Source organism: Salmo salar, chromosome 13 (genome assembly GCF_965601325.2).
Source record: "Salmo salar chromosome 13, fSalSal1, whole genome shotgun sequence".
Lineage (NCBI taxonomy): Eukaryota > Metazoa > Chordata > Actinopteri > Salmoniformes > Salmonidae > Salmo > Salmo salar.
This window is the reverse complement of record NC_138303.1, coordinates 59284252-59304771: the sequence shown is the minus strand read 5'-3', so window position 1 is coordinate 59304771 and position 20520 is coordinate 59284252. Positions and strand designations below refer to the sequence as shown.

General features: G+C 39.8%; 2 protein-coding genes across 8 annotated transcripts in view; both read right to left on the bottom strand.

Annotated features, from left to right (window-relative positions):
- The window catches only part of aff4 (ALF transcription elongation factor 4), a 36614-nt gene extending 29635 nt beyond the window's left edge, over positions 1 to 6979 (bottom strand). For 2 of the 5 annotated variants that reach the window (XM_045693398.2, XM_082960231.1), the window contains exon 1: positions 632 to 843. Coding sequence is in view for 1 of the 5 variants with exons in the window: in XM_014136798.3 (XP_013992273.1) it covers positions 632 to 648 (17 nt within the window). In the remaining 4 variants the exon portion in view is untranslated. Of the gene's footprint in view, positions 1 to 631; positions 846 to 6691 lie in introns of those variants that run through there. The other 3 variants (XM_082960232.1, XM_014136799.3, XM_014136798.3) reach the window with 3 other exon arrangements.
- Positions 6980 to 9460: 2481 nt separating this feature from the next.
- zcchc10 (zinc finger, CCHC domain containing 10) lies at positions 9461 to 13747 on the bottom strand. 3 transcript variants are annotated; one of them, XM_014136796.3, is made up of 4 exons: positions 13546 to 13747; positions 10995 to 11156; positions 10471 to 10515; positions 9461 to 10261 (listed from the first exon to the last, which is right to left on the bottom strand). In XM_014136796.3, the coding sequence occupies exons 2-4, from the start codon at positions 11042 to 11044 to the stop codon at positions 10045 to 10047; spliced, it is 312 nt and encodes a 103-aa protein (XP_013992271.1). In that variant the 5' UTR covers positions 11045 to 11156; positions 13546 to 13747; the 3' UTR covers positions 9461 to 10044. The 3 variants fall into 3 exon arrangements, with proteins under 3 accessions (XP_013992271.1, XP_013992270.3, XP_013992272.1); XM_014136795.3 differs by lacking the exon at positions 13546 to 13747 and adding an exon at positions 12331 to 12463; XM_014136797.3 differs by lacking the exon at positions 13546 to 13747 and adding an exon at positions 12399 to 12442.
- Positions 13748 to 20520: the final 6773 nt, after the last annotated feature.

Sequence of the window (20520 nt, the reverse complement as noted above, 5' to 3'; positions counted from 1 at the left end):
AACAGTCAGTTAACATAAAGGCTTCATAGTTCATAAAGGTTATGTGCTTGTTTTGATTACATAAATGCTTCAAAGTTTTTAAAAATTACTTGAGCTGATGAAGATCATCTCAGAACAAAACACAAGATCTTCTAAGCCTGTCTTTACCACGGAGATTCTTTTCGGTGTTTATCCCAAAAAACATGAATTTCCCCAAAGGCTTTGGCCGACGAGCCATGGCGGAGTTAGTACTTACAAAGATCCGCCATTACCATTGCTCTCTATTACTAAAGAGTGCAAAGTCTGAGTCTAGGGAGTTTAAATGTTAACTGGTGACGGGGACGGGGGGGAGAGAGCCATACTGAACTGGTAATCAAGGCTTCCTGACCTCACTTTTATATGACTAACAGATAAACTAAGAAAAGACTAAGAAAAAACTGAAGAGGTAGATATAAGTGTCTGAACACCATGAAAGTAGGACCTTGCTTCTTTGGGAAAAATACATTTCCACACTTCCATCATAACCCCAACTACCACGATTTGTTAATGAAGTTTGGTGACAGTCTGACTAGTACGACAGTTAGGCTAACGCTATTCACAGGAAACGTAGCCAGAACACCAACAAGAGAAACCAAGTAGTTGTGTTGCTTACCCTGACAGAGAGGCCATGGCCCAAAGCACTTAAACATTGGAAAGGGGATTCAGTGAAACTCCATGGGATTCAGAAGGGTTGTCATACTCTGCCGGCCTGCTCTCTGGTAGTACTCCTTTAATGATGACAGGCGTTGTCAAAACTGGGTTTCCTGATCTACAGCATCGACATTACATTATTTCCTTGGAGTAGAGATACATTTGACTCAGGGAGGGGAGGTTACTGTTCGTTCACGGGAGATACCACCCTGCCGAACAGCGGGTGTGCTAAAGGCAGGGGACAATAGGTGAAGTTGAGAGGAGGCTCTTTGTGTGTGTGATAGGGGGTTGCACGCATGAGTGCACAATGTGTCGTACACTCTTGGAGGTGAGATATTATAATTGGAACAAACCCGTTGTACTGCCGCAAGGCAAAATAGTACTGACAGGAGCTTAAGGATCTTTGGAACAGTGGTAATTAGGACATCATTTTCAAAGTGAACAAGAGACATTCTATTCTATCACTGTGCTTGGGCAAGTACCCTTTACATCACAAAGCCTTCTCTAAACAAATTAATCTAAACAAGATCAGTAGAGTAAAAAGACAATAAAGGGAATATGAATAGAAGGAATATGAATAGGCAGGAGAAAAACAGGCCCGGGCCTAAAATAGTGGAACAATAAACTTACTGTCTCACACTTTAGAGAAGAAAAATAAGGAAAAAGTGTCTACAATAAAGAGAATAGCAACCTCTTCCGGAAAATGGAATAGTCCACCTAGTTCCATAAAAGGAGATGTTATTTTATGCCACTGAGCCTCTCCTCCTTGTGATGTCATGAGCCACTCTGAGGACGCCAGAGCCAACCAGAGCCTGTCTCCCCGTCAACAACCTCCCTCCCCCACTATGCCCTGGAGCACTGGGTAAACTAGCAGCAATTTCTTTAAAGGGACAGAGCCTGTTTTCTACTAGAGATGGGAACAGGGGAAGCCCTACTCAAGTCACTAAAGGCATTTCCCAGACAGATATTTTTTTATCAGCAATATGATGACAGTCTATTGCCCAGAAGTGGTATAGCCCAACTACTTGAATGGCAGTGGCAGAAACCAAACCCTAACAAAATAGCTGAATTAAACACCACTGAATGAGTAGTCTACCATACAAGATTCAAAGACTTGTCAATAGAGCAGTAGGCCAATTGAATGCAATGTGAGTTTAGGCCTATAGCCGACACCTAGTCCACTTTGGCCTGATCCCAGATCTGTTTGTGCTCTTGCCAACTCCATTGCTCATCGTCAAGGCCCCATAAAAAAAGAAATTCCCAGAACAGCATTTTGTTAGTGACGTTAGCGATGACAACAGCTGTGAGCAGCAGGATGTGTGCCACTCTTCATATGGAAACACTAGCCCTAAATGGACTTTTATGACATGAGCAAATCCATTAAGACAGCTTGGGAAATATTATTTCAGATGCTTTAAATATGTGAAAATGAAGGTGAACCGTCAGGAGTTTGGGGAGTCAATTGGCCTTTACATTCAAGGAATAAAAAGTAGGCCTAGTCTATATCGAATAACGGTTAGAGGAACAAAAGTAAGCTAACTTTTTAACCTTTCAAATAACCCCTTGCCTATGTGTCACATGGTCAAGCTCCTTCTCGCTAACATAATGATAAAGGCTAGCCTAGTTAAGTCAAATATGCAGTCTCATTTTAGCTGTAACTTCCTAGCGTTAAATCATAATAGTAATTTGTTTTATTATTAGGCCTAAGGCAAGGATAAGTTTGGCTAATGTACCCATTTTCGCTTTAAAATACATTTTGAAGAAATTACAGGCTTCACACCAAACATGTTATTGGATGAACAAACTAAGCAGGAGTCTTTACAAAATGTGTGTTTTATTGTTTAGTGAAATGACAAGAACCAACAGCTCAAACAAGCCTCATCTAGCCAGAGACAACATGGAAATTCCTGGATAATTCAGTAGGCAGTTTCCCTGTCCCATCAGACATAGACTACTTACTCACCAACCCGTTGAAGAGGCTATATTTGGAACACTTGCATATCTATTGGACTTGAACTACAAATAGAAACCTAAATAAGGCTCACCAAGCCTAGTACTGTACCTCTATGGTATTTAGACATTAAAAACAGACACTTTCACTCCTCTGTCAGCCTATAAACATCTAATTTCTTGTTTTGCCAAATAAAAACAAAAAGGACAGTGTCACATTAGAACAAAGTTGTAGGCCTACTAGGCTATATGATGTAGACGAGGGCTCTCCGACCTTGTTCTGGGCGAGCTACCGTCCTGTAGGTTCACTCCAACCCTAATCTGGCACACCTGATTCTAATAACTAGCTGGTTGATAAAACTGAACCAGGTTAGTTACAACTGGGTTTGAAGCAAAAACCTAGAGGAGGATAGCTCTCCAGGAAGAGGGTTGGAGACCCATGTTGTAGAAGGCTATGCATTCAATAAAATAGCCTGCATGATATGCTGTCATACAAGATAATTGTATCCAGAGTCAAAAAGGAACAAATGCTGCAACGGGCTGGTGCGCAGCATATATTTTTGCTTTGACCCAAGAGCCCTGAGGAAGCAGCTGATGGCTTATTAGTTTCATCAAGAGCTTGCCATAAGCGATGTAAGGGCCTTAAACTACCCTCCTATGACTACAGTATGCGGTAAAAAAACAATTGACCAGGCTAGATTGTGTTAGCGAAATAAATACGAACACTTACAGAGATCTAGTCTGACTAAAAATAAACCGTGTGCACAGCAGTGCGTCCAGGTGCTGGTTTTGGCAGGAACAACTGGTATTCAAAAACAAGTGTTTAACTACTAGTCTAGTCAGACTGCTTTAGAGACAGGGGTTTCATCAATCCTTGTGTGCAATAGCTTATTTACAACCTGAAACCCACCACTTACAGCATTGTAAAAAAATAAAGAAAAAAAGGCTACATTTATGGTAGACTAGTTTTTGCCATCTTGGATGAATAAATTGTCCACTGCATTGTCTTGCAAGACGCAAATAACCACATTTAGGCTACATTCATTGCTTGTACATTTGTAAAAACAAAAACTGTACTAAGATTGCATAATCCTTGCATCACCACCACATTAAACAATAGCCTAAATATTTATGTCATAACTCGGCTGTAAAACCACATTCTTGAGCAGTTGGCCTTGGAGGAAACAGTTAGGCTAGCTGAAGCCATAGAGAAACCTAAACAGGAAGTTGGGAAGACTTCACACAGAGGCATATGTCTGTACTGTAGCACTTATTATGCTTGCCAGCAGAGGCCATGCCTCAGAGAAATTGGTAGTTATGTAGCAAGTACCAAGACTTGAGCTGCCCCTTCCTCACTGTAGCACCTAAAATGGAGTCCTAGACCCAGCAAGTCAACTGTGGATGGAGAAAAATACAGCTATTTAGCTCTATTTAGTATTTTTTATTAAAAAAATGGGACATAAGGGAAGACAATGGTGTTCACGCCGAAGAAATTCTAACATGCTTATTGTTACAGTAGTGCTCATGTAAAGGGCACCAACTTAACGCTATCAAAAAAAAAAAATACTACTAGGGCTAACTATACGGAACAAAAATAAAAACAACATGTAAAGTGTTGTTCCCATGTTTCATGAGCTGAAATAAAAGATGCCAGAATTTTCCCATATGTACAAAAATATTATTTCTCTTAAAAATGTGTTTACATCCCTGTTAGTGAGCATTTCTCCTTTGCCAAGATAATCTACCCACCTGACAGGTGTGGTATATCAAGAACCTGAAAAAAAACAGGATGATCATTACACAGGTGCACCTTGTGCTGGGGACAATAAAAGGCCACTAAAATGTGCAGTTGTGTCACTCAACACAATTCCATTGATGTCTCAAGCTGACAGAGCATGCAACTGTCCAACACAGCTAATGTTCTGATGAGTATTTATATCTGTAATAAAGATTTTTTGTGGGTAAAAACCTCATTCTGATTGGCTGGGCCTGGCTCCCAAGTGGGTGGGCCCCTGCCCTGTTATGTGAAATCCATAGATTAGGACCTCATTTATTTATTTCAAATTGACTGATTCCCTTCTATGAAATGTAACTCAGTAAAATCTGAAATTGTTGCGGTAATATTTTTTTGTTCAGTATAAATAAATAAACACTTGACTACTATGGGATGCATGCCGTCATACATTGGTCTGGTTTGATATAACATTTTAGAAAAATATCCTCAAAGACAATTAGTGTGTATCAACACCCAGAGGTTAATTAAGACAGAGGGTTCTGAACCTGGGCAATTTCAGATTTCCTTCTGGCTGCGGTTTGTTTTTACAGGCCAAAATAAGTAGGCTAATGATGAGTGCTAGGTTTTTTGAGCCTAGGTTGCAACGACAGAGTCAAAGCATTAGATGTCACCAGGGGTTTCAAACTTTTCTTGCCCAGAGAACCCCGCCCAGGCAAACCGGTGACTCCAGGACCCACATCATATTTTAGCAACAAAGGTGAATGGTAATGGCAAATATAAATAATCAACATTTTAAAATGAATAGATTTGGTAGACTGTTTCATTAGCTTGACCATCCCACAGTTCATTGGAAGAGGAAATTCTAAGTCTAGCAGCTAGAAAAGCATCTTGGTGGTATAATTTAAGCAAATTTCCAGAAATGTCACAGTTTAGCACAGAGAGAATTAAGGGTTTCAAGCAAATTTCCTGCAATTCTATGTACTTTCCATGGATAATACTGTATTCCTCTGCTCAAACATGAAATGGGCATGTGTCCTGAATGCCCGGTTTTCTGAATTTGCTATTCTCCCGGACTGTCTAGCTTTTATTTGATTGTTAGTTCTCAAAGATGGCATTATTAAAAAAATATATATATATAGTTCAATATCTTTTCTGCTTGCTTTTCATCTGGTTTTGGTAGTTTAAGTTGACAAATTGTTCTTCCATGCTGTGTTATCGTGTGTTGCTGCCATGCTATTGTTGTCTTAGGTCTCTCGTTGTGGTGCGTTTTGTCCTATATTTTTAATCCCAGCCCCGCAGGAGGCCTTTTGGTAGGCCGTCCTTGTAAATTAGAACAAATTATTAACTGACTTGCCTAGTTAAATAAAGGTTAATTAAAATAAAAAGACATTGGCCCGCCTAAGAATTTTCAATACAGAAAAAAAACGAATCATCTCCAATGGCTAATTTCCTCCATATTAAAAGGGATAGTGTGACGATGAAACCCTTTATTTAATTCCCCAGTCGGATGAACAGGAACAGATAGCATGCCAGCATGCCAACTGTTCCTGAAGACTCCCAGTCATTGCGCTAATGCTAGTTAGCATTGACTCGTGAAACTACCGAGAACTTCCGTCATACTGGACACAACAACACAAAAATGGTATCCACGACGGTATAAAATAATTATTAAAATACAGCCCCCCCCCCCCAAAAAAAAGAATAATTCAAGGGCCCACTGTAATACCTCCGCGGACCCATAGGGGGCCGCGGACCCCAGTTTGAAAACCCCTGTTGTAAACAGTCCCACAAAAAATAAGACGCAAGCTAGCTTGCTACAGTACCCATGTATTTCGGATACATTGCTGCCAAACTTGTTATTTTGTAAAAATCACATGTTCAACGACTTCCAAATAAGCACCTGTGATAGTGTTCAGTATGACCAGAGATTTTGGCTGAGACTACTCATGATACAGGTCGCCAGCTAGTTAGCCACCCAAGCTTCCATGCTAACTGACCTATCAGCTAACTTTTCCACTAAGCCAAGGTCGGCAAACGACTTAATTCTGTCAACTAACGTTAATTTAATAACAAATTGTCGACGGTACGGAAACTTTCAATGGGGTGTCACCATGGATAGCTAGCTAGATAGCTAGCATTGCCTAACGTACAATGTTAACTAGTTATTCCGTTGCCAACTAGTCTAACTACCACTTGCTCGATATTACTGGCCATCTATCTTTAATATACACACGATAAATAGCTAAATTACAATGCACAGGAATTGTTACCATAACCGCTAACTAGTAGCTACATAACAATAAAGATTTTAGTTAACATTTTGTTAAATCCACTTACCTCTTCTCTTCTTTTTAGGCCCAAACCATTCTAGCTATTGGAAAGCCCTTTCTCTTTGTCTTTTCCACTTTCCAGTTAAAAAAAAAAAAAAATGGACCCGACAAAAATGTTACAATAATAGTTAAAATACTTCAAGCATGAAAAGACTACATCCTCTCTATCAAGTATAGCTGTGACAGCAGAAAATTATTCGTCATTATTTTCTCTATCATTTTACAACAAAGCTAGCAAGGTGGCTAGCTAGGCAGAGATGAGTGGATACATGCAAGAAAGCAGCTGTGATGACTTCGGTTCCCTAAACTTGATCACGTGTATTCTTAAGGTTCCGATCATGAATCCTACAGTATCTTGGAAAGTAATATTTTGTTGTGTATTTAAATACAGAAATTTGACATTTTGCAATAAAATTGTTAAAAGGAAGTTATTCTGAATGCATTCAAGGAATTTCATAATTTGACCCAGGTCATAAACTTCATTATGTTGACGCCTGTTTTTCTGACCTTTTGGCCCCCACTGCTAATAAATTGACTTGAATGGGGACTCTGGTTCTATTCCTATTCATTTAATCCTCTCCAATAGGCAAAATCCTGATAGATAACCTTTAGAAAACTGGGCCTGGGATGGCATGATCAGGACTCAAACACAGGACACAGATTAAGTAGCTTTGCCCAGGTCCCTGCAACCAACACCTTATAGCACTGTAGCCATTTTATTGAGGTCTGACCCCCTTGAAAAAAGGTTGCAAGGTATTGTGCTAAGGCTGCAATATACAGTGCAGTCGGAAAGTATTCAGACCCCTTGACTTTTTCCACATTGATAATAAGGCTGTAACGTAACAATCTATAATGATAAATATATACAAATAAAAAGGTTTCTGGAAATGTATATTTTTTTAAAGAACAAAAAACATTTACCTAAGTATTCAGACCCTTTACTCAGTACTTTGCTGAATTCCCTTTGACAGCGATTACAGCCCCAAGTCTTCTTGGGTATGACGCTACAAGCTTGGCACACCTGTATTTGGGGAGTTTCTCCCTGTTCTCTACAGATCCTCTCAAGCTCTGTCAGGTTGGATGGGGAGCATCTCTCCAGAGATGTTCTATCTAGTTCAAGTCCAGGCTCTGGCTGGGCCACTCGAGGACATTGAGACTTTCCCCAAAGCCACTCCTAAGTTGTCTTGGCTGTGTGCATAGGGTCATTGTCCTGTTGGAAGGTGAACCTTCACCCCAGTCTGAGGTCCTGAGCAGGTTTTCATCAAGGATCTCTCTGTACTTTGCTCTGTTCATCTTTCCCTCGATCCCGACTAGTCTCCCAGTCCCTGCCGCTGAAAAATATCCCCACAGCATGATGCTGCCACAACCATGCTTCACCGTAAGGATGGTGCCAGGTTTCCTCCAGACGTGATGCTTGGCATTCAGGCCAAAGAGTTCAATCTTGTTTCTCATGGTCTGAGTCCTTTAGGTGCCTTTTGGAAAACTCCAAGCGGGCAGTCATGTGCTTTTTACTGTGGTGTGGCTTCCGTCTGGCCATTCTACCAAAAAGGCCTGATTGGTGGAGTGTTGCAGAGATGGTCGTCCTTCTGGAAGGTTCTCCCATCGCCACAGCGGATCTCTGTCAGAGTGACCATCGGGTTCTTGGTCACCTCCCTGACCAAGGAACCTTACCCCCCAATTGCTCAGTTTGGCCAGGCAGCCAGCTCTAGGAAGTCTTGGTGGTTCCAAAATTCTTCCATTTGAGAATAATGGAGGTACTGTTTTCTTTGGGACCATCAATTCTGCATAATTGCTTTGGTACCCTTCCCCAGATCTGTGCCTCGACACAATCCTGTCTCGGAGCTGTACGGACAAGTCTAGGACTGAAAAGCTCCATAACAGCTTCTAGTTTATTTGGTAAATATTTCCTTAACTCTTCTTGAATCGCACTGTTGGTTAAGGTCTACACTTATTGTATTCGGTGGATGTGCCAAATAAGGTTTGATTTGAAGTGCTTCAACCTCATGGCTTGGTTTTGCTGACATGCACTGTCAACTGTGGGACCTTATATAGACAGGTGTGTGCCATTCCAAATCATGTCCAATCAATTGAGTTTACCACAGGTGGACTCCAATCAAGTTGTAGAAACAGCTCAAGGATGATCAATGGAAACAGGATGCACCTGAGCTCAATTTTGTAATTATGGGTTATTGTGTGTAGATTGACGAGGAAAAACAATTATTTCATCAATTTTAGAATAAGGCTGTAACGTAACAAAATGTGGAGAAAGTAAAAGGGTCTGAATACTTTCCGAATGCACTGTATTGTAGCAAATTTGGGGGTAGCTTCAACTGGGACTTGAACTCAGGCCCATCGACTATCAACCCAACACCTTAGCCGTTACGCCAAGAGATCCATTTTCTACCCTCTACACTACCTGGACCTTCCATCGGGAAGCACACCCCTAAAACACTTCTCTATCTCAAGCACCACGCCCAGGCACACCTTCGATGGCCTCACAGTAGTTCCACCCCACTTAACACCAACGCATACAATTTGCTACACTTTCAAGGTACTCAAGTGCTATAATGGTTGACTTTGTTCCATCTGGACAGAAAAAGTAAAGAAAAACACCAACAGGTAAATACACTTGCAACTGACTCTTATTCTTAAATTATTCAATGCTGTGACACTAGGTTAAAAAAAAAGTTTAAAGCATAACCAACTTACAGGCAGGCAGATACATTGGCATGATCACATTTGGGCTGTGCCTAACAAAACAGAGACCATACAAATGTCCTTAAAATGGCAGTTTATCAACAGTCAATAACAACATATCAAAAGAATGCCAAAATCAATAACACGCTTCACAATTCACACTACAACCAAAGCCAAGCTATACTGGGCTGGTAATGTTTCTGGAATCGTACTGGAAAGAATATGAAAAGAAAAATTAATGGGTAAATGTGTCCACAGCTGCAGCAGCCCCACCCCAAAAATATTTATTACATATCTTTCAGTAGCAAAAGTCATAACAGTAGACACATAGCTGTACATGTATGGAGTCACTCAAAAACATTAGTAGAAAGTGAGGAACTACAGCATGTAAAAAGCACACGCATTCCTCAATTTTAATCTAGATTAATTTCCTAACTTGTTGAGAGACCAACTTGAGATATGGCCACACCTTTCCACTGACTGTACAGGGGGGGTTAATGCAGGGGAGAGAAAACACATTCTGACAAATGCTAAATACAAAATGCCTCACTGCTTGTTGATTACAATTTACACCATATCATTTTTAAGACAGCTCCTTAACAGATACAGGTTCAGAGTTTAGCTCAGGTTAATGTCATGGTGGAACACAATACAGCTCAGTCTTCATTTCTTCTTCTTTTTCTTCTTGGGAGGACCTTGATCCGAGTCACTGCCTTCAGATGAATCGGAACCCGAGCTGCTTGAGCTGCTAGAGGAAGAGGAGCTAGAACTGTCATCACTGTCATCCGACGAAGAGCTTGAGGAGTCACTACTGTCAGACGATGAGTCACTGGAAGAGCTGTCAGAATCACTGCTGCTACTACCACTTGAATCCTTTGACCTGAAAGCAAGTAGCACAACATACAAAACCATTGCATAGGCAGAATAAGTGAGTACATTGCAGAAGGCATAGTGCAGGCAATGTCTGGCACAGCCTAGATCTCTAATAATAAAAAGTACTTCGCTCTACCCACTTAAGTTATATCTGCAACCACCAATGTTAGAACCATTTTATGGGGTTAGAGCTGAAAAGTAACCTGTGACAGTTACCTTTTCTTCTTAATTTTTTTCTCACTGGAGTCCTCCTTTCCTGGTCTGAATACAGATGAAAATAGTAACATGTCATGGCTGAGAAAATTCCAAAGATTATTCAAAACCAACCAGGGGGAATTAAAAGTGAAAAGGAACTTGGCAACACATTAATACCACTTTACAGAGGATATGGCCTCCCATTGATGAGTTCTACTGTAACACCTCTTGATGGCAGTGCTAGACAATTATGAGGTTGGATTACAGTACTAGCCTCATAAATTCCAAACCGATTACCACTGTATCCATGCAGCGAACCATTCCTGTATGGTTGCGAGAACAGGGTGGCTTGCAAGGCTATTGCAGTACATAGTACCCCCCCCCCACCCAGCAACATCATCCTCCGCACCTCCCTCTATTGGACACGATCCAGGTGACTTTCCAGTGTTTAAAACATCCTCAGAACAAAAAAGTGATCCACTGTCAAGCTGACTTCGCTATACAGCACTCACCCAAAACAAATAAATACTTTATGGTTGACTTACCCTGTGGTATTGACCTGTTTATTTTCATTTTCTTTCAGTTTCTTTTTCATTTCTGTTGTCCTTGATGGCCTGTGAAGGTATTTTCGTTTACCAATGCACTCATATGTCCAGTGTCCAAACTCCAAACATTTCTGACACCGAACATGTTGTTTATTTGCCTCCCTATATGAAAATCAAATTTCGTACAGTTTAGCAGATGTGCCAGGTGCAGCGAATTGCTTTTTTACTCACTCCTAACAACACAGTAAAATGTCAAACAGTGCACAATAATCAAACAATTTAAATAAGAAATCAAGAAATGTCTGAACGAATCCAATTAAAAAAAAATAAAAGAACACTAACAGTAATCTAAATTCAATCTACACATTTGACACCGGATGACTTTACACAAGATATACTAAGAATGATATGTACAACAGTAGTTATATTAGTGAGCTATGTCAAGAATCCAGTATATACATATGTGGTGTGCATAAACAGTGTAACTAAAATGCAATGTACAGTAGTAGAAATATTAGAAAGATCTATGTTGAGAATACATTGTTTAAATATACAAAATGGATAGAATTGCAGGAAATGTTAGTGCCACTGAATTTATTTAAAATATTGATGGGAGACTGTTCTTAGACTGGATCATGTTGTTCTACGTTTTAATTCTGTAAATGTATTGATTGTTGCTGCCTTCTTGGCCAGGTCTCCCTTGAAAAAGAGACGCTGGGTCACAATGGGCTTTTCCTGGTTAAATAAATAAATTGAACAGGGGAAAAAGACATTGACATGAGTATCAATACTGAAATAGCTGGATAATGCCAGCTGTTTCTTGGGCAAATGGTTACCGTGGTCATATTGGGTTAAGTGCACATTATACTTTTTCGGAATAGAGTAACCTCCCTGACTGGATCTGAGTGTCTACGGCCTGTTAAGAAATATAGAGAATGTGGCACTAGTAGTTGCTGGCTCAAGCACTGTGCCTGTTCCCCAGACGCAGTTACAATTCAGTAGTAACGTTAAGTTAGATAGTTACCTAGCGCTAGCTAACTTATGTAGCGGCTATAAAACATGCAGATGGAGGAAATGCATGCTTGTTAGACAAATAAATGTATACTATATGAAATATAATTATTTTGTTTGTTAACTTGGTACGTCATTATTGCCTACATAATCTCAAACAAATGAAAAATGTTGTAGCCAAGTAACGTTAGCTAGATAGCGTTACGTCAGGCCAGTATTGTTAGCTAGCTATTCGGAACTCGGTCTTAACACCGTGATCACTAAATACCCTGAATCAAGTAAGTATACCAACAGACCTAAGCATGTTAGCAATAACCAAACTTACGCTTGCCGACGAGCAATAACTATGTGCATGGGCGTCGCCATATTGCAATTTATCCAAAGATAACTAACCCAAGATAGACCACAGCCTGTCGTTTCCAATGGGATCAAATTAATCATAGTGGGCAGAACAAGCAAGTTTGAAGGGGAGAGGCAAGCACGAGCTACCGAGATCCTATTGGCGCGCTCTAGCATGTATTTGCATATTTCCAGGAGCGAACGCCTATTCTGTGAAGTGCGCGTGTGCAATAACTCATTCGACATTGCGCTCCTAGACAACGCAACTTTGGCAAAGGGTAATGTCTACAAAACTTAGTCCACTCTGTTCGTAACACGATTATAGTTTTGGGAAAAGAAAACTCTATTGAGATCAAATGTTTCATCAATGTGAAGACTGTCGACCAAAATCCATCTCGTTCCATCTTCTCCCACTGGGCTTCCTTTTATCACCATATTTGTCGGCGAGTGGAAATGCCAACCGGAGGCTTCAGATTTATACATCCGGTAAAAAAATCTGGCTCATTGATAAATCAGTGGCTGAGCTACTTCTTCTTCAGTGGGGTTTAACAGTGGTTGGCATCCAATATTAACGTTGCATTACCGCCACCAACTGGACTGGATTATAAATCACTTTTTGATACAACACAAAACAAAAATATACCTTGTCATCTAGTTCTACGGTCATCAAACCCACCACCCCAGTCTACTATTTGACCCTATCTAATCTTACAACAGGCCAACAGCCTGGGAAAATATAACCTAATATTGGACTAAAGGAGCCTAACCTTACTCGTTAGTCCAAGGACCTTGGACTAACCTACATGTTCTGTTCAAAGGGTGAATTGGCTCGAAGCCAAACGGTTAGACCCTGAAATGTTTCTGTCACTGTCCCTCCCCTAACCCGAACGACGCTGGCCCAATTGTGCTCCACCTAATGGGACACCCGCCTAATGGGACTCCCGTTCGCGTCCGGTTGTGATACAGCCCGTGATTGAACCAGGGTCTGTACGTGAATTTATTCTCAATTGCGGTACGGTTCTAAATCCCCCTACTTTCATAGTACCTAAAACATCATATCCCTCTACTTTCATATCACAAGGCAGTTAACCCACTGTTCCTAGGCCGTGATTGAAAAATAAGAATTTGTTCTTAACTGACTTGCCTAGTTAAATAAAGGTCAAAATAATAATAATTTCACAAATGCAAAATTCACACTTACTGTACTGTGTTTTAACACAGTTGCAGCCACAGTACTTTTCAGTGACAACACGTTTGTGGCGTCTATCTTCCATTTCCACACAGGTGTTTGGAGACATAGATAGGTAATTAGCACAGGTAGTCCACTCTGTCTTCAAGAAAACAAGAGCTGTAACAGGAAATATGCCCTGTGGGGATCCTAACTCTATGAAGGTGTCTATCAATTTAACCTTTTTTGTTTTTTTTGAAAGGCTGCGGTGCGTTCTGTGTACCTACCGCATGTTGATGTTGGTCACATTACTGCTAATTAATAATGTGAGTTTGTCATGCTGCGCGCCCTGTGCAGTTCCAAAACAATCCAAAGGATGGCAGCCTAGACCACAAATTAATGTTTCGCATGAAATAATGTTCTAGTTGTTGGGATTGGGATTTTAGGTTGCCATTTTTTTGGATTATGTTGGAACTGCATAAACTCACATTAGCAGTAGGCTTGTATTATAACTGTAGGGGGAGTGGGGCAGATCACCTTTGCAGATATTTACAAATGCAGGCACCAAACGCGCTTGGAAATAATTATTTTATTATATTTGTGGTAATAAATCACAGATTCCAAGGTCAATTAGCTACAGGACAATAATTCTACCTATTTAATTACACAAAAACACCTCCTCCAACCCCCCTGTAGTAACAACACTTCACAATTTTACACATGTACATACCAGCATACAATTCTTTCTCCAACTAAATAGTAACAATGTTTGCGAGTTATATTACACAGTACTAGGATTTTAGGCTCCCGAGTGGCGCAGCGGTCTAAGGCACTGCATCACAGTGCTAGAGGCGTCACTACAGACCCTGGTTCGATCACGGGCTGTATCACAACCGGACGCGATCGGGAGTCCTATTAGGCGGGTGTCCCATTAGGTGGCGCACAATTGGGCCAGCGTCGTTCGGGTTAGGGGAGGGACAGTGACACAAATGTTTCAGGGTCTAACTGTTTATACACACAGGACATGTCAGAAGTGGCATCTTTCTTTTTTTGAGAGGTAATGTTTAGCAAGAACTACTTCTTCTGGCTGGAGAGGAATATAACATGTTTGTCTTGTGTGGGCCTCCCCTCGCCTGTGTTCTCTCTGTCCTGTCTGCTCCTCTCTCTTCCTTGCTGTCTGAAGTTCTGCTTTCCTGGATCTCCTATATTATTACAGAGATGGCATAGTATCAGTGCCGTAGCAATATGGAGTATTCTGAAGAGACAAAAACACACAGAAGCAATATGGGCATACACACACACGCAACATGTACATATTACCTCAACTAACCGGTGCTCCCGCACATTGACTCTGTACTGGTACCCCCCTGTATATAGTCTCGCTATTGTTATTTTACTGCTGCTCTTTAATTACTTGTTACTTTTATTTATTTTTCTTATCTGTATTTTTTTAACTGCATTTAACTGCATTCAGCATATTCGGCACATGTGACTAATACAATTTGATTTGAGCAACAGGCAAATAATGTTTACCTGAATTGAGCTAAAGGTCAAATCTGGGATAATTTCTATTCTTTAATCAAATCAAATCAAATGTATTTATAAAGCCCTTCTTACATCAGCTGATGTCACAAAGTGCTGTACAGAAACCCAGCTTAAAACCCCAAACAGCAAGCAATGCAGGTGTAGAAGCACGGTGGCTAGGAAAAACTCCCTAGAAAGGCCAGAACCTAGGAAGAAACCTAGAGAGGAACCAGGCTATGAGGGGTGGCCAGTCCTCTGGCTGTGCCAGGTGGAGATTATAGCAGAACATGGCCAAGATGTTCAAGTGTTCATAGATTACCAGCAGGGTCAAATAATAATAATCACAGTGGTTGTCGAGGGTGCAACAGGTCAGCACCACAGGAGTAAATGTCAGTTGGCTTTTCATAGCAGATCATTCAGAGTATCTCTACCGCTCCTGCTGTCTCTAGAGAGTTGAAAACAGCAGTCTGGGACAGGTAGCACGTCCGGTGAACAGGTCAGGGTTCCATAGCCGCAGGCAGAACAGTTGAAACTGGAGCAGCAGCACGGCCAGGTGAACTGGGGACAGCAAGGAGTCATCAGGCCAGGTAGTCCTGAGGCATGATCCTAGGGCTCAGGTCCTCCGAGAGAAAGAAAGAAAGAAAGAAAGAAAGAAAGAAAGAAAGAAAGAAAGAAAGAAAGAAAGAAAGAAAGAAAGAAAGAAAGAAAGAAAGAAAGAAAGAAAGAAAGAAAGAGGGGAAAAGAGAGAAAGATAATTAGAGAGAGTATACTTAAATTCACATAGGACATCGGATAAGACAGGAGAAATACTCCAGATATAAGACTGACCCTAGCCCCCCGACACATAAACTACTGCAGCATAAATACCGGAGGCTGAGACAGGAGGGGTTGGGAGACACTGTGGCCCCGTCCGACAATACCCCCAAATTAATGATATTAGCAGTTCACTCAATATTAAGCCTGATTTAAACTAAACTGTCTCACCCTTCACTAACAACGATACCCATGTTCTCTCTGTTGCTTTAGCAACAAAATCGACATGCGTTCAACCATGGGGCAAAACAGATGAGGTTGGTTTAGATAGTTGACAACATGTAACTATATTTCATCTCCTATGTTTATTGCAAACAAATACATTTGCATTATGACCACTTGTCTCAAATACATAATTACAGTTGTTGGTTAGCTAGCACATTTTAGCCATATTTACATTGACATGAAATCAGTCAAAACAAGACATGGTATCAATAACGATGAAACATGCTGAAATTAGCCATTTAAGATTCCTCACATGGCAGTTAATCATTCTTGCTAGCAACCTGGCAATCCAGAATCACAACAGGGTGACTTCTGCCTCATGGAAGCGTGCACATCATTTTCGTGATGTTGTCAGCCAACCCATCTATGTAGCTAGATGCTAAATAATTGTATTGTAAACACACACACAAAATCTATTGACTTCCTCTAACATATTTGGACAGTGACGTTACTTGATTAGACAGTAATTGGTTAGTTAGTGATACTTGTGGATGGAGAACAGAGTTCAGTGTCTAGATAGCTCATAAATTACTGTCAAACCCCTGCTCATAATATGTACTAGGTAGCTAATGTTAACAGCACTCCTAGCTAAACTGGGTAACGTTAGTCCCTAACTGCATTTGCATTTGTGAATATAATATCTGGCCAAGAGAATAATAATGTTAATAAAATAGTTAGGATTGGAATTACAACGATAAGTATAATGCCATTTAACATCATCAAAGGTAAACATAGGTAATTCTGGAGATTTTATACACAACCATGAATTTCAATCCATAGTTTACTAGAATGGCAGCATTAAAAAAAAGATATGCTCTATAGATTCTGAATCAGAGGAACAAAAAACACAAGGCATTTTGTCAAAATTGAATCTTTTGTGCAATAAATCATTAACAGGGTAGATGTAAAAAAAAATATTTTAAAATGTGTTTCTTTACCTTAGGGATAACTGGACAATTAAGGTAAAAGGTAGTCGTGTTTGACCATAGCATGGGTTGGTCACTTCCATAGCAATATATTGAATTATAATCACCAACCGTATCCACATATTGTTGAATTTTTTATTCAAGATTCAAGTTATTAATTTGGAAATTTGGAAAAGAGGGAATAAGCTCATAATATAACACAGTGTTCTTAATAAGTCCAAGTAAAGGAAGTGGAATTGCTTTGCAAACCTTCATATATTCTCTGTGAGTAATATTAACCTGCAATGTACACATGAACTCATCAAACGGCAAAGCAATCTCTCCCTCAGAGATTGAATAGTCGCCAGTGTGCGGCGAAATATAATTTCTTTGGACGAATCAAAAATGACGTTGGAAAACCACTTTGACTCTGTCTCCTAAAGTGCCACCGTGCACATAAATGCTGGTTTGAGGCAGCACTAAAAAGGCCAGGAAGAACAGGGTTCATGATTGGAGTAGTCAGTGTAATGCAGTTTAGGCTAGTTTGTTTTGCATCATCTCAGCAGGGCAAAAGACTCGGGGCTGAGAGACAATATCATTCGGGGCTGAGACAAAATCTTTTATTTTTTTATTAACAACAAATCAATACAATACATGTGGGAACACAAGTATATATGAATAATATACAATGGACAATTGGGCTAGGGGGTACAATATCACATTACTCAAGGACCTTAAGGGACATACATACACTTATTATTCTAACAGCTTTTTTGTTAGTAGAGTATTTAATTGTCTTAAAATATAGTTCAATTTCTTTTTGTAAGGTAAGAAAATGTGTTTTTTTGTTTGTAAATTTACATTTGTGAATATGAAATTTTGCCAAAATAATAATGAAATTAATTACATAAAAACATTTCAGCTTATTTCTATCGTAGGTAAAGAATCCAAGCAGTACATCTCTCCACAATAGTGTAAGATCTTTATAAATGTGTTCAATTATAAATCTACTGATGTCTTGCCACAGTTTTCTTACATGAATACAATGCCAAAAAAGATACAACACTGTTTCTGGGTGGTCATTACAAAAGGAGCAATTTGAGTTGATGTTTTCCTTAAACTTCTTCATATAGTGGTTGGCAGGATAATATTTATGAATCATTTTAAAGGAAACTTCCTTAATTTTGTTAACAAGTAGGTATGTGTGTGGCAACATCCAAACTTTTTTCCAACAGATATTATCAATAAATCCATTCCAATAAGGCATGACATAAGATATAGATACAACATCCTGCTGAAACAAGGTTCGTATCGCTCTGTTGTTGAATGGACCAAAAGAGAAACAAATCTTTCCTACTGATGAGTCAACAAGGTCAACGGAAGGTAGGCTCTGAGGGTCAGGTTCCTGAATAATAAAGCACCACCTGAGGGAATGGCATCTAAAACAATTGCAAAATCTTTAGGTGTTACAGGGACCTTGTAAAGTGATAAGAATTCCTTATAACTGAGTAAAAGACCCTCTGCATTTACCAGTTGGCTCAATAATAGGATATTATTTACCAGTTGGCTCACCAATAGGATATTATTTACCAGTTGGCTCACCAATAGGATATTCTTTCGGAACCAATATTCTAAAAACAAAGAAGTATTTTTATACAATATATCCTGATTATTCCATATATAATATCTGTGCGGAGAAAAATTATGCTTATAAATTAAGGACCATGACAAGAAAACCTACCGATGGAAAGCAGAAAGGTTCACTGGAACTTTGTCAATATTATAATTGCAAACCAACATGAAGTTAAGGCCACCAAAAGTGGAATAGACATGATGAGGAATAAAATTCCACATAGAAGTGGGTCTTCTTAGGAATTGTTTTATCCAATTATCTTAATAGTATTATTTAAGGTAGTAAAGTCCAGAAAATTCAGCCCACCATTCTCATAAGTGTTCATTACAATAGTTTTCCTAATGTAATGGGTACGGTTTCTCCACAGAAAGTTGAAAAGCATCTGGTCTATCTCCTTGCTTATTTTACTGTCAAGATATAAAGATAGAGCGCCATATGTTAGTTTAGAGATACCTTCAGCCTTGGTTATTAGGACTCTTCCTTTTAAATATAAGTCCCTCTGTAGCCATTGATTTAGCTTCTTCTGTTTTTTTTTAAATAAGAGGGTTAAAATTGAGTAAGCCTCTAGTCTTCTGATCCTTTGTAATGGTTATGCCTAAATTTGTAAGTTCTTCTTTTACTGGAATACCATAATATGAAGGTGTCACACAATCGTTGACAGCCATGAGTTCACATTTATGGCTGAGACAAAATCATTCGCAAAAGCCCCGGTCTGGTGACGTCATTGGCCCCTACCACAACATCTATTTTCTAGAGACGTTACGTTTGATACCGGACCTCGGATGCTTTCGTCGAAATCGCTCAGCAGTTTACTTCAAAGCAGTGTGCAGATGCCTGTATCGCTTTATCAGAAGCACGTGATTAATGACGTCCGAAGATTCGTTTCGTCGAACACCCACCTGATTGGTTTGGTATTGGGCTCGTTTGCGTGGTAAGGCGAAAACAACAGACAAGACAAAAGTTGAGGAGTGAAATTGGGGGAGGTGCTTCTGCGACAACCGGACACTGATGGGGTTTTCCAACAGCAAGGCTCAGTGCAAAATAGCAGTGTTGCCATTGTTTAAAAAAGTTTGTCTTTATTATGTAGAAATAAACATGTCTCCAATATTTTTTAATCAATTGGTGAGCGAGATTCATATCACATTACGTTGTACATATCCATTGTAGAACTGCTTCAAAGTTGGTTCCTGTTTCAGGCACTTTTTTGGTCACGTTCTTGTGGGTCAAACAAAAACACCATGATTGGTTGACAATAGAGCCTCCCACAATGCAGGTGATGGCTGCAGGATGAAGTTGGTGAAGAGCAACTGCAGAAAATTGCAGTCAAAACTCCATGACCTTTGATCGAACTTCATGTGGTCGACATGTAGACGCAAGTCAGACAATTGTTATATAATAATGCAACACACTTTGAAAAGTGACAAGATGGCTTGTGGGACATCATCTACAACAAAGATTATGGATATACTGACAAGACGTACATGTCTCTCCACCCTAACAATGGGAGTCATCCACAAAGCGGCAGGCTGTCTAGCTCCCTCCTATCCTTTCTTTAGATTGGTGGATATATCTTATTATTGTAATCCTTTTTGAATATTCAGTGGTGGTTGTTGACGTCAACTGCCAGTATTCACTGGAGATTGATGCTATGCTACTTTCCTCATATCATGAATATGCATAGCCATCTCAAGACATATCCAATATAAAGTGTTTTTTCTTCAAGTTGCTGGGATGTCACATGTTATACTTACACAAGTACACTCAACAACTTAAGCATTATGCATCTTCTATTCGATCAAATAAACCTCACGTAGCAAATAAGCCATTCATTTTTTGGTTGACCAAATTCAACGCTCATTGACCTCCATACACAAGTCCTTGCTTGGTGGGCGAAACAACAAAAAAACG

Excerpts from the sequence above, each read along its gene's own strand:
- zcchc10 (XM_014136795.3), bottom strand. The coding sequence starts at position 12,446 with ATGATTAATTTGATCCCATTGGAAACGACAGGCTGTGGTCTATCTTGG. Across the intron at positions 11,157-12,330 it reads GTTATTGCTCGTCGGCAAGC|GGAGGCAAATAAACAACATG; the intron begins GTAAGTTTGGTT and ends ATTTTCATATAG. Across the intron at positions 10,516-10,994 it reads AAACAGGTCAATACCACAGG|ACCAGGAAAGGAGGACTCCA; the intron begins GTAAGTCAACCA and ends ATCTGTATTCAG.